Consider the following 12,917-nt stretch of genomic DNA (forward strand, 5'->3'; position numbering starts at 1 on the left):
TGGTAGCCGCGGGGGTGGGGGGGGGGGGGGGGGGGGGGTGTTAAGTAAATTTCAGGTCTAAAATGTGGATTATAACTCATCTTTGCTTACTCCCAAATGTGATGCTTTGCCCTCCTTAGGCAAAACACAGGTTTGCTTTAAAACGTGCACAAGGTCCCATTTCCATCATCTGCCATCCCTGCTTTATTCTTACCAAGTGTATACAAATTACTACAAAAAAACTATAAACTATGCACACACATCTCCACACGTGTTTTGCTGGAATTACCCTGTAAATCTCCTATTTGATGTGCTTAAGAAAACTCTTTCAGGGACTAGTTGTACCTAAAACGGCAGCTTAACAAAAATGCCATTTAAAAAAAATCTACAACCTATTCTCTGAAAGATGTATGTTTTATGTTATCCCCAGGTTTCTAGATGTCAGGTACATATGAAACATTTGGCTTGTGTCTTTGGCCCTTCCTCCTCGGCAATGCAAAGATAGGTAGTTCTGAATCCACTAACACTGCATTACTTGCATGCATACTTGCATAGCACATGCACTCATTATTAACATGGTTTCTGTATGAATAATAACACATATAATTCAGTTTCTTTGCAATGCATGTATATAAAAATATTGTGGACAAAAATAGAAACCTTGTTTTCAGTACTGTGTATAGCCCAGATATCGACTGTTATAAGCCGTATCTGTGGGTTAATGCATTTGTAGCCAAGAATGAAAGGACCAAATGTTTTTCCAGTCATTGACAGTCCAGAGCTGGTAGTCCTTAGTTCACTGCAAATGCTTCTGCTTGTTTACCGATGATGTGAATGGCACCCTGTTTGTTACTCTGTTATACCCATACAACCAAATGGGTGACACATTCTGATAGTGATTGTACGGTGGACTGGCGATCTATGATTATGGCCTGAGACACTCAATCGGCTCAATTTACAAAGTTAACACATTAGGATAAGGACACATATCATGGCTGAAATAAAGATACTTATTCAGGTGTTGAAGCTTTGTGAACTGAGCCTAATGTCTCATATGTTCATCAACTTTGCAACTGTAAACAGGGGAAGAATAAACTGTATGCAGCTAGTGTCCTTGAGGTGAAAGCGCTAACTAATGTGGCAAGTGTTACAATTCACAGAGATCATCAATGAAATCATGTTACCTGTAATTGGCTTTGGTGGCTTAATCTTCATTAAAAGCACTGGCTGGGTGACCTTTGGCTCTGACATAAGAGGCATACCGGCAGACTATAATCAAAACAGCCACAAATGAATGTTACTTGTCATTACATATAAAAGCTACACTGAAAACAAAATGATCAAGTAACCTCAGATGATCTATTAAAAAATTGCTCCCAGGGTTTTTACAATAAGCGTTGGTAAATTTATCATTTTAGAAAGCTTGTTTGCCAGGGACAGAAATCCAATAGTGATTTATGCTTTACACATTTGCAGACTTATTTAAGGCACTGTAAAAACAGGGGTGATTTGCAAAGTGTGATAGCCCATAGCAAACCAATCAAACCTAAAGGGTTAGTTCACCTTTGTTACTTTAAATGTAATCTCTGCACTGATTAAACATACTTTAGATGCCAATATTTATGTGCATGGTAATTTTTCTGAAAATCCTGCTTACCCATCCATTTTGATATCCTGCATTTCACAGCGTTTTCAAAATATGTGCCCCCAGAGCTTTTCGTACGCTTTTGTACACCGGGGACTGTGGTTTAGTGTCTGTTGAAGAAACTACATGTCCCAGAATTCAATGCATCCAACAAAGGGGGAGGCGAAGTGAATGCAGGGAATCGGTGGGAATAAGAATGAGGAGCCTGTGTTCAAGTGGGTGGGCTAAAAGACCATAGTGCACCCTCAAACGGGAAGAGGAGAGGTTGTGCATTGCATGCTGGGAGTTAATGGCCCAGACATGTCAGTGGATTACTTCATTTGTTTGACCCTCAATGTTTAGGCAATCCTGGATTAATTACAGGATGATTACATTGACAGCAACTTTTAGAGTCGGGGCAAAATGGAAGCAATGACTGGCCTATAAGCAGACAATTTAAAAGAGGCAAAGTTTCCCTCAACAGCACAAAGATTTAAACACTACTTAAACCCATATGATGCACTAGAATGTTTATTAGAAAGGTGAACTAACCCTTTAAGCAGCTGGAACACTGAAAGATGATAGATCATTGGTTGCTGCAGGATATTGCACTTTTCTGCATATACCAACCATGTGATTTGCTGTACAGGAGCCAACAGAGATAGGTATTAATAAAATATGTTTACCCATAGAATGATATGTGCATGTGTCACATCTATCATATGATTTATAGTTCTAAAATTATGATACATACACCGAATACAAGGCTGCCACCTGCTGGATACAGAACGAAGGTGACTAGAACTGCATTGAACACACTAAGCATTTGATATTAAAGGAGAACTATGGGGTTAAGTCTTTTCGCCATAGTTCTCCTTAGGGTAACGGGAGGACACAAACTAGCATCCTCCCGTCACCCTAAGGTCAGTATACCGCGAGCTACAGCTCGCGGTATACTGAGATGCCACAGTAGTAGCTCGCGGTTTTCTGAAACGCCGCAGCTGAAGCGGATCCCGACAATTATGTCTGGATCCGCCCAGCTGCGTGAGTGACAGCTGGCTCTGCCTATCTAGAGGCACAGCCAGCTGTACCCGCCCCCCCCCCCACCCGATCCGCCAGTCAGCGCTGGCGGATCGGAGCGGGGAGGGGGGAATCCAGCCCCTCCCCTGTCACGGCAGAGAGCTGTGACAGGATCGAGAGGTGAGCGAACGCCGGTATCTGTTCGCTCACCTCCCGATCTACTGAGCCGACCTGTGACAGTCTCATTGTCACAGGTCGGTTAGAACTATGAGGTAAGTGAAAAGCACTCACCTCATAGTTCTCCTTTAAGGGGAACTTTGTAAACTTTCAATAGAAGTTCACTTGACTAACGTGTTGAGATCTCAGAATAATGAGGCAGATTCAGCAATTCAGTCCTTGAGGTTCAGAAAGAGAACATTAAAAATATGTACCTGTGAACATTAGAATATTTGATTAAAACTAAAATATTACAGTATGTCATCTGCTGTACTTAAGGAAAGCAGCATTAATATGACTAAAACTAAATTAGAAAGCATGGCATGAAACAGCATTCAGTATTAAATGTATAGGAAACTGCTGGCACTATCTGCAAGTATATGTCTTGAAGTAAAATCTATTTGAAGCCTAAGATGAGATACTATTGTTATATGCTGTCACCAATAACTAGAGTCTGCACAAAATGCAATTCAACCAACAGTGTACAATCCACCAATTAAATGTATTCAGTAAAAGGACATGGACTTATCAAGGGTATGAGAGGGATAATCTGCTGTGTTACATTCAGCTGTTCTAGGGACAATTGAATGCCATCCATCCAATCCTGATACTAAGGGCTTGTTCACACCAAATGCAGACCAGATCTGCATGAGTTTCAGCCTAAAGAGTTTTTAGCCTAAAATGGGCTTTCAGTGCGTTCTAGGGTGTTTGCCTACGTTTTTAATGCGTGTGCGTGCGTTCCAGACCAGGAAAAAAAAAGGGGCTTGCTGCAGTTTTTTTTACATGCTCTGGAACTGAACGCTGCAGTGTGAACTAGAGCCCAAAATACCATTGGAATACATTAGATGCAGTTTTGATCCGTTCTGTAACTGCTCTGCTCCTGGAACGCGCTTGGCATGAACTAGCCCTAAGCCCTACCATCTTATATAACAGACTGTACCTGCTATCACAGTCAGTGGGTGCAGTCTGCATGTCTACAATGTTTCTGTTTAGTTTCCACAGTTGAAAATAGCAGCTGATGAGGCCAGAGACAAGAGAAAACCCAATTTCATGGCTTTCCAAAAAGATATTTGCCTGAGATGAAGAAAAACCTTATGATATAGAAGGAACATTACTGACTCCATGGAGGAACCCGGAGTAATAAGAATTAGTGATCCATCTTCAACAGTGGAAATCCTATTTGACGGGCCAAAGATCATAACATATTCATATATTTAAGCAATTAATGACACATAGAAGAGACAACAGTGCCATAATAATAGAGTAAAGCTGATAAAAATCACAAGATCCACAAAATTCAACCTATTCTAATACTGTTTGGCACTGCAAATATGGTAGGCAAAACACAACCCCACTGAGGTATCTGACCATTTATACCAAAAATGGCAGAAAATAATTTTTGACTTTGTCAGTGGCAAGTGGATTACTACCCGGATTAATAACGCAACTAACACATTTCACTAATTATAGCTTGAGATGTCATTCATAGCAATAAAAAGCATCCAATTAACACCTAGATTCATCTTCCTATTCACCATCACCACCTGATATGGCAGACAATTTCAAGTCTGGTGGCCTTGGGCCATATATTGTACAGATACTGCAGCACTCCCATGAACCAAAATAATGAATTTAAGAAGTATCACCACATAGCAAAAACTGTTATTAAAAGCCTCAGGGGACCAAGTGCATGGAGAATTTGTCCCTGTTGCTGAGCTAGCGTCGACAGCTTGCCCCCCCCTTCCCCCACCATTGTCAGACCACGCTGCTCACAAGAAGATGGATAAGTATTGAGGGCTGTCTAACAGCTGTGTGATCTCTCTGCGTATGTTTACAAGACCTTAGCAGATACATAACAGAACCCTGTCAGCACTGAATGATCTCTGACTAGTGCTTGTGTTGTGAATGAACAGGCAACTCTGTCAGAGCTGTGTGATCTAACTGTGGCTGCTAGTAAACATACACAGCACCAGCAGGCAGATCATACACGCTACTTTGTGTCAGAAGGAAAGAATGCAAGGGGATATCTCTCCAAAGGGGAAACGGATAGTAATAAAAAGTGTTTTCTTAGCAGGGGTGGAAAGTTAGAACAGGGGTGCCCATTAGGTAGATCGTGATCTACCAGTAGCTCTCGAAGCTGATCCTGGTAGATCAGGAAGGGTGTGAATGGCGGCCCCTTTATTCCATTCTGGTATATTTATTTCGCTGTGCGCACATGATTACCTATTAGCCTGAGTCTGCTGAGCCAAGCTCCCTGACACCTTTCTGGTGGATACTGCCGGTTCAAGTGCTATGTATTACATCAAAGAATATTAGATTACACAGCCTGTTGCACTACACTGTTTGCATAACACAGCAAGGTGAGCCAGGAAAGAGAGCAGGGAGAGACAGACAGGAGAGAGAGGAAAGCCAGCCAGGGGAGAGAGAGCGAGGAGAGACAGCCAGGAAAGAGAGAGAGAAGAGACAGCCAGGAAAGAGAGAGAGGAGAGACAGCCAGGGGGGAGAGCAAGGAGAAATAGCCAAGAGAGCAAAGAGAGACAGCCAGGAGAAAAAACGAGGAATGACAGCCAGGAGAGAGAGCGCGCGAGGAGAGACAGCCAGGAGGATGAGCAAGGAAAGACAACCAGGAGAGAGAGCAAGGAGAGACAGCCAGGAGAGTGAGGAGAGACAGCCAGGAGACAGAGAGTGAGGGAGTTTTTTTTCCGTTGGTAGATCTCATGTAGCTCATCATTTAAAAAGTAGATCTTAAAACAGAAATTGTGGGCACCCCTGAGTTAGAACATCTATTTCTGCCTATGCTTCATGTTCCACCAACAATCCCCCCTTTTTTTCAGGTGTCACAAGCACAGAAAGAAAGGGGAAATCTCTTAACTGGTATGACAGACAGCAATTATCACCTGAAAGAAGGCTTTAATCTTCCCAACTATATGTAAATATTTTAAAAAGAGCTTTGTATAGACTGAAGCTTCAAATTAGGAGACTGCAGCAGATGCCGTTTGTCTTCAGTTCAAGGGACTGCAAAACCATAACTCTGATAGGGTGGTATAAATAAAAGCATGAAAAAAAGGTGGTTCAGCTCAGGACTGTCCATCCATCAGAGAAATTTTAGTTTTGGTAAGAATTGTTATTTAGAAAAGCATTACAATTATGTGTGCTAGAGGGCCCACCTCGGTGCCTGTTAGAGGTGTGCTTGGCATAGTGAAATGGGCATAATCCAGCTCCTTCAGCCAGGAATCCTTGGGAAGCTTGTACACTTCCAACCAACATTCCCCGGAACCTGAAAAACAACATTGTATTAGAAAAACAATTAGAACCAACATTACATAATGCCAAAATGGCAAGAGATGATTATCATTAAAGTTTTACTAGTCAGAGGGGGTTTGTTTAAATTAAAAGCTGCAGATGTCATTACCGTTTGTTACTTTATTGTTATTAGTTTTTTTCTAAAAGCAAACAGAAATGGCAAAATGTAAAACACACAAACATCTACTATAGACACAAGCAAGTGAATATTCACAACAAAACAATGCAATCACACTGGCTACTACTGGTATAACTGGAAGTGTAGAATTTAATATAGTTATTTATAAAAGAATTGAGAACTGAAAAAGTGATTTGATGCCAATAATTTTTGCTTAAAGTGACACTAAACTCAGGAGTTAAATCCTAAAATGCATTCAAGTACCTTAACTATGAGCATATATGTGTGTGTATCACTCAGCTGTAGATCCTCAAATCATCTCTGAATTGGTGCTGACACTGACCTCCCCCATGGTCCCTGTGTGTGTTGTAAAGCAACCACTGCTCTAACTCACTCCTGTGATAGACTACAATCTAATGTTTAGTTTTAATAATTTGTATTGAAGTTATAGCCTAACACAAACACAGGGACCATGGGGAACAAAAGTTGCACCCTCCAGAAGGAAGGACAGTGTGAGCTTGAATTCAGAGATGATTTGAGGATCTACAGCTGAGTGGTACACAATTAAGATATATTTTTGGTAACAGTTAAGGTATTTTAATGCATTTTAAAGATTTAACTCCTGAGTTTAGTGTCCCTTTAACCCCTTCACGACCCACGACGGGAAAATTCCATCATGGGTCCTTAAGGGGTTAAACAGACTCTGTTCATATTTGTAGAGCCGGTGGCCAGCTTTATAGTAGAAGCGATTCTGGTAATTCAGCTGTTGTCAGATTGCTTCTACGGGCCAGTAAAGTGGCCGCCCCCCCCCATGTTTCCTGGGCTCCGCTGCCCCTCCTGCGGGCCCAGGACCGGCATCTCCGGTGTCGGCAGCAAGCTGGGAAGGAGAGCAGCAAACCTTCGTTCACTGATCTCTTCCCCGCTCTATGGTACCAGGAGCGACGCATATTGCATCACTTCCGGTCCCATAGCTGTCATTGCTCGGCTACTGAAGCCCAGAAATAAGCTATTGAAGCGTGATCTGCACTTCAATAGCTTATTTAGAGTGGAAAGATGAAACTAGGGGTCTTTTGGACCCCCAGTATCACCTTAAAGAGTATCTGACACCACCAATATGCTATCACATGGGGGGCTTGTAAGCCCCATGTAATAGCAATTAAAGTTTAAAAAAAAAAAACTGTTTTAAAAATAATATTAAATAAAATAAATGTAAAAATAATTCAAATTTTTTTTTAAGTACCCCGCGAGCATGCAGGTCTTCACGTAAACACGCGTCGGGTGCGCCTACGTACAAAAACACATGTTGGGTATTGCCGCACACGACCGGGGTGAGAGCAATAATTCTAGGACCAATATTTAAGCATATCTTTAAATTAATAAAGCGCTATGGACTTTTGGGGTACTGAATTTTGTCGCAGTTTCACAGACGCACACTATTTTTAACCTGGGCATGTTGGGTATCAATTTACTTGTTGTAACCTCATTTGTTATATTGTACAAAAAAAAGGGTTTTATATTGTGTTTTGGGGCACTAAATTTAACATAAATGCATTTTTTACAAAATGTTTGGGTTTGATAATAGGTTGTGCAAATGCCATGCAACATAAAAATTTGCAACTGCCACCATGTTTGGGAGTTTTAGGTAATTTTCAGGCCTAAAATGTGGATTATAACATGTGAACAAAAAAAGTCAAAAACCGCCTCGGCATTAAAAGGGTTATAGCCACCAGTGGCTTAGTGGAATTATAGGTAAAAAAAACGGCACTTGCAAGGGGACCCGTCCATCCAGTACTTTATTTGCAAAAAGGCAGAACAGCAACAAACAAATGCTTACATGTTTCAGCCCCCAAACTGGGCCTTAGTCGTAGCTTAGTGGAATTAAGCAGGCCAAACACAGGAATTGGCTGAAATTCCTACGGTGGGTGGCTCTGCCAGCTTGACAAAAGTCGATTACTGAATTGACTTTTGTTGAATGTCCTGGGCTCATAGTCTGAATGAAAAAAAATCTAATAGTGTATGGCCAGCTTTATTCTGTCTCTCGCTTATCAGCAGTAGAGATAAGATATCAGATACATGAAAAATGCATTTTCCCAGCTGTTCAGACAACCTGCATTGTGAGAAGGAGCAGTAAAGCACGGCCAATGTGTAGCCCTGCAAAACAGAACCTGCTTCTGTGATAAGTTAATACGACTGCCTCCATGTACATGTGAACATTGGCGTCACAAGTGGGGTGCGGGGGGTGAGGCCCGCACCAGGGTGACACCATTGGAGGGGTGACACCAAAATGACTCACAGTCATTTTGGTGTCACCCCCCTCTGAAATCTAAATTTATAGTACAAACAAGGTTATTAAATGTATACCACATAATCAACATGTTATATACATTATGTGGGCATTTTTTCAGTTGTTTAACAACAACAAAAACTGTAAAATTTTGCTTTGCACAGTTCACAATTAGAACAGCAACTTTAAAAAAATAATGTTTAAATTGCTTGCATTAGCTTTGCAACAGAAAGAATAAATCTTAATAACTAGATAGCGATATCTGTTCAAAGAGCGCAGAGAAGGTAAACAGTACTTGTACCTGTAACTTAAAGGAGAACTAAGAGGTGAGTGAGTTTCACTCATCCTCATAGTTCGAGCCGATGTGTAACAATGAAACTGTCACACGCCAGATCAACAGATCGGGAAGTGAGCGAACACATACCGTTGCTCACTCAGTTCCCGATCATCTCCCTGACTATCAGTCACCGCTCCCCGCAGGCATTCCTCCTTCCCCTCTTTGATCCCCCAGCACTGACTGGAGAAATGGATGGGGGAGGGATGGGCACGGCTGGCTCTGCTCCTAGGTAGGCAGAGCCCGCTGTCAATCAGCCAGCTGGGTGGATCTCGACAGTATTGTCAGGATCAATCTCAGCTGCGTCGCTCTCAGCTATATACTGTGCTTTGGGTCACGGGAGGAGGTTAGTAAATGTCCTCTCGTGACCCTTACGAGAACTATGGGGTAAAAGGGTTATTCCATAGTTCTCTTTTAACATAAATAACCAATATAGTTGCTACCATCTTAGCACTACATACATTTTTTTTAACTAGAAATTACCCACCTTCCAAAAGAACTCCAGCATAGTCACCTCCATGGGACAGCTGAAATGTTTTACAAACAGTACGTTTGCTTATATCTTCCTGTAAAAACATTTAACACACAGTTAGTAATAAAATCTCTACAGGAAGAAAAGAACTTTACATTTTAAAGCAAAACAAACTAAGCACTCAGTAACAAAAAATAAATATAAAAATCCAGAACAGCTGTAAATTGCACTGGAGGATAAGGCCCCATTCACACACGAATCGTCCCGCACATACAGCTCCGTGCTGTGTGCGGGGCCGTACTACAGCAGCTCCCGGGAAGGACAGGTGCTGTGTGTGATTAGTACGCAGCCCACGTCCTTCTCCATGGGGCTACGCGGCTGTACTTCCCTCTACGCTCACCTAAACTGCAGGTCCGTAGGGGTGCGGGTTTTCTGGCCGGGACGCATACATGATCCATTCCGGCGGCGTATGAATACGCACACCCGCACCCCTACAGACGTGCAGGGCGGGCCAGCGTAGCCCCATAAAGAATGACGGGGGCTGCGTACTAATCACACGCAGCACCTGTCCTTCCCGGCAGCTGCTTGGTACGGCCCCGCACGCAGCACGGTGCTGTACGTGCAGGCCGATTCGTGCGTGAATGGGGCCTAGAGGACACAACAAGAGGGTATCCTCGCTCTCTGGTGGATTCTCTATACAGAATATTTGGAGAATACAGCTTTTCTCTATATGTTGGAACAAGATAGACATCTTCTTGCCAGGATCCCAGATCTCTCTAATATAAGGTTGAATCCCACCCCACTCTACAATGGAGAAACCCATTTGGGGAGGATTGACTGGCTACAAGCTAGCCAGATGTTTTAACGGGGGGGAGTTGTACATTAATTTACCAGAAAACTATTTCTAAAATAACTGTGGTATCTGTATCTGTAGTGGGATACATCCGATTCTGATACAAACAAAACATTTCTTACTGTTTCATTTATGGCTTTCACAAAATGGAGGTTCTCTTCAGAAAAGTAGAATAGACGAGCGATACCTGATAACAGAAGAAAAGTATAATGATTCAGAATAGTTATCCCAATTGTTAAAATGGTGTATAAAAGAATCTAATATGCAGTTCATTCTTTAAAAGATAACAACAGATTTGAATTAGGTGTCTCCAGTTCCTCCCCAACCTCTCGCCATCAAAGACCCTACTCATACAGATCTGGAAATCTGATTGTTTGAAAGGCTTCGGCGTACACTGGGCTGTAGCTGGCAATTTATTTTTGCTGGCTTGTGCAATACTTCAAAGAAGCAACGTGTGCATCATATACTATGATACACTAAGGAACTAATTTGCTCATTCTCAGTGCCACTTAACTTTGTGAACGTATTCCACCTGCTGTTGTCCACCATAGGTCACAGCTTTTCAAGCAGATTGACTGTCTGTTCTAAGGTCTGTTCTGCAAGAATATGGGTTCAATCTCTTTTATACACTATGAAACACAGGCACAGCAGACTTGTGGCTCCCAAGAGAAATCAAAACGCCGACTGTGGTCCACATTGGGCTGCAGCTTTAAACAGCCTGTGTAGGACATATGGTTTTGAGGGAGAGGTTTTTTTTTATTTAATCCGTATTTTATTCATTCATGTTAACAGTATATAAGATAAATGTTTACCCATGTCATCCACTGTGCCAACAAGGTACGTCTGATTTTTCACTTGGCATACACTCAGGCTGCACACTTCTAATTTATCTGCTTCCCAGCCACAAATCCAGTCACCATGAGACAAGCTGTAAACCCTCAAACCTTCAGAGAGGCCGACAAATAAAAATGATCCATTTTTCCCCATAGCAAGACAATTAACTCTTCTGGATACCTAAAAGTAATAAAATAAACATCTCCAGGTAAATAAATAGGTGAAACATGTAATAAAAAGGACCAGAATAGTGTATCAGACTTTTGTTTAGAAAAAAACAAGCTAAATGGATTACATGCTCTTTAAAAACAACATATCAGCCAATATATCTTTTGTGCCCCATAAAGTAAGTAGCTCGGCATGTGTGAGCTGTGAACTTTCAGTGATACAATAGCCAGGAGATTAATTTGTGGAGCACCACAGTTCAACCAGGAACAACTACCATGGTTATGTATCTGAGAATTCATGGGATTCACCTGGGACTTTCTAAGTACTTTCTGGGAAGAACAATTTCCATTGTACTTGTTGTTGTGAATCAGCATTGCAATACATATCATACATATCTTGATTCATGAACTACCAGACTTCAATAATACTCAGCTGGTCCCACATTTTACTTCTCAACCCTGGGTATCATGAATTAAAAGAGACTGGACTGTCACTAAGTACAAGGTAATTGAATGAAGCCTAGGTAACATTAGGGCTAACAACAGAATGAGGAAGCATGAGGAAGCACCACTTGATGGTGCCAGACAAACGGGATATGCCACTGCCCAAATTGAAACAGGGACAGAGAACCAGCTATACCAAAGACAAAGCATAACGACACTCAAGGGGGTTAGTTTAACCATTTCAGGACCTTATGACATACCTACATCCTGCTACTGCATGATCTTGGTATCGTTTTTTACAGCAGGCAAAAGCCGCCAAGATCACTTGTAGCAGCCTGTGAAGAGATACAGAGTACCGATACTGGTACTTCTAGTAGCATAGAGCTGGCTTCCTGGGCAATCAGTAAGCCAGGCGGTGTGTCATTACCCACTGCCCGGCTTCTTGATTGCCTGGGAAGCCGACTCCATTCTGTTTGGCCGGTTCGATGCTGATTGGCAGGGAAGCCGGCTTCCAAGCCAATCGGCATCAAGGCCAGCCAAACAGATCTGACAATATGGTGACACGACCCCCACCCTGCAGGCACCTCATTCCCCTCACATAGATACTTAGCAGCAGTCATTACCATACCAGTCCCTCGGCCAGCTGGGCAGACACCGCTCTCCAAGCTCTCCCGGATCTGCCCACGTCTGCTGTGTGTACAGCGCCCATGTGATCAGCCCTCAGCCTGCTATAGCGCATGCGCAGACTGCCCAGCGCTCTCATTCAGAAATCCTGTGCATGCGAAGTAGCAGACTGAGGTCCGATCACATGGGCGCTGTACACACAGGAGACGTGGGCAGATCCCAGAGAGCTTGGAGAGCGGTGTCTGCCCAGCTAGCCGAGGGACTGGTACGGTAATGTCTGCTGCTAAGGATCTATGTGAGGGCAATAAGGTGCCTACAGGGTGGGAGTTGTGTCACCATATTGTCAGATCTGTTTGTCCGGCCTTGACACTGATTGGCTGAGAAGCTGGCTTCCTGGTCAATCAGCATTGAGCCGGCCAAACAGCATGGAGCCAGCTTCCCGACTCCTTGTACCCTCGTGGCACTGATGGTCAGAGGAAATATCCCTCTGACCGGAAGTTCCAGTATCGGGAAAGGTGTCGGAGCATTTGGGCGAGTACTAGTACTTGCCCAAATACTCGGTATCAGCACCGATACCTATACTAGTATCGGTATCGGTGCATCCCTAGTTTTCGTGGTCCCCCTCTCCAGCAAACACTCTCAGGA

The 12,917-nt window shown here is 42.8% G+C and overlaps 1 protein-coding gene across 1 annotated transcript in view; it reads right to left on the reverse strand.

Annotated features, from left to right (window-relative positions):
* Positions 1 to 12,917, reverse strand: part of WDR93 (WD repeat domain 93) — a 48,958-nt gene that overhangs the window by 34,160 nt on the left and 1,881 nt on the right. Inside the window, exons 2-6 of the mRNA XM_018571701.1 lie at positions 11,016 to 11,217; positions 10,326 to 10,390; positions 9,366 to 9,444; positions 5,983 to 6,116; positions 1,164 to 1,248 (exon numbers count right to left, since the gene is read on the reverse strand). Of these exons, the coding sequence (XP_018427203.1) occupies positions 1,164 to 1,248; positions 5,983 to 6,116; positions 9,366 to 9,444; positions 10,326 to 10,390; positions 11,016 to 11,217 (565 nt within the window). The remainder of the gene's footprint in view (positions 1 to 1,163; positions 1,249 to 5,982; positions 6,117 to 9,365; positions 9,445 to 10,325; positions 10,391 to 11,015; positions 11,218 to 12,917) is intronic.

Source organism: Nanorana parkeri, unplaced genomic scaffold (genome assembly GCF_000935625.1).
Source record: "Nanorana parkeri isolate BGI_ZX_2015 unplaced genomic scaffold, ASM93562v1 scaffold42, whole genome shotgun sequence".
NCBI lineage: Eukaryota > Metazoa > Chordata > Amphibia > Anura > Dicroglossidae > Nanorana > Nanorana parkeri.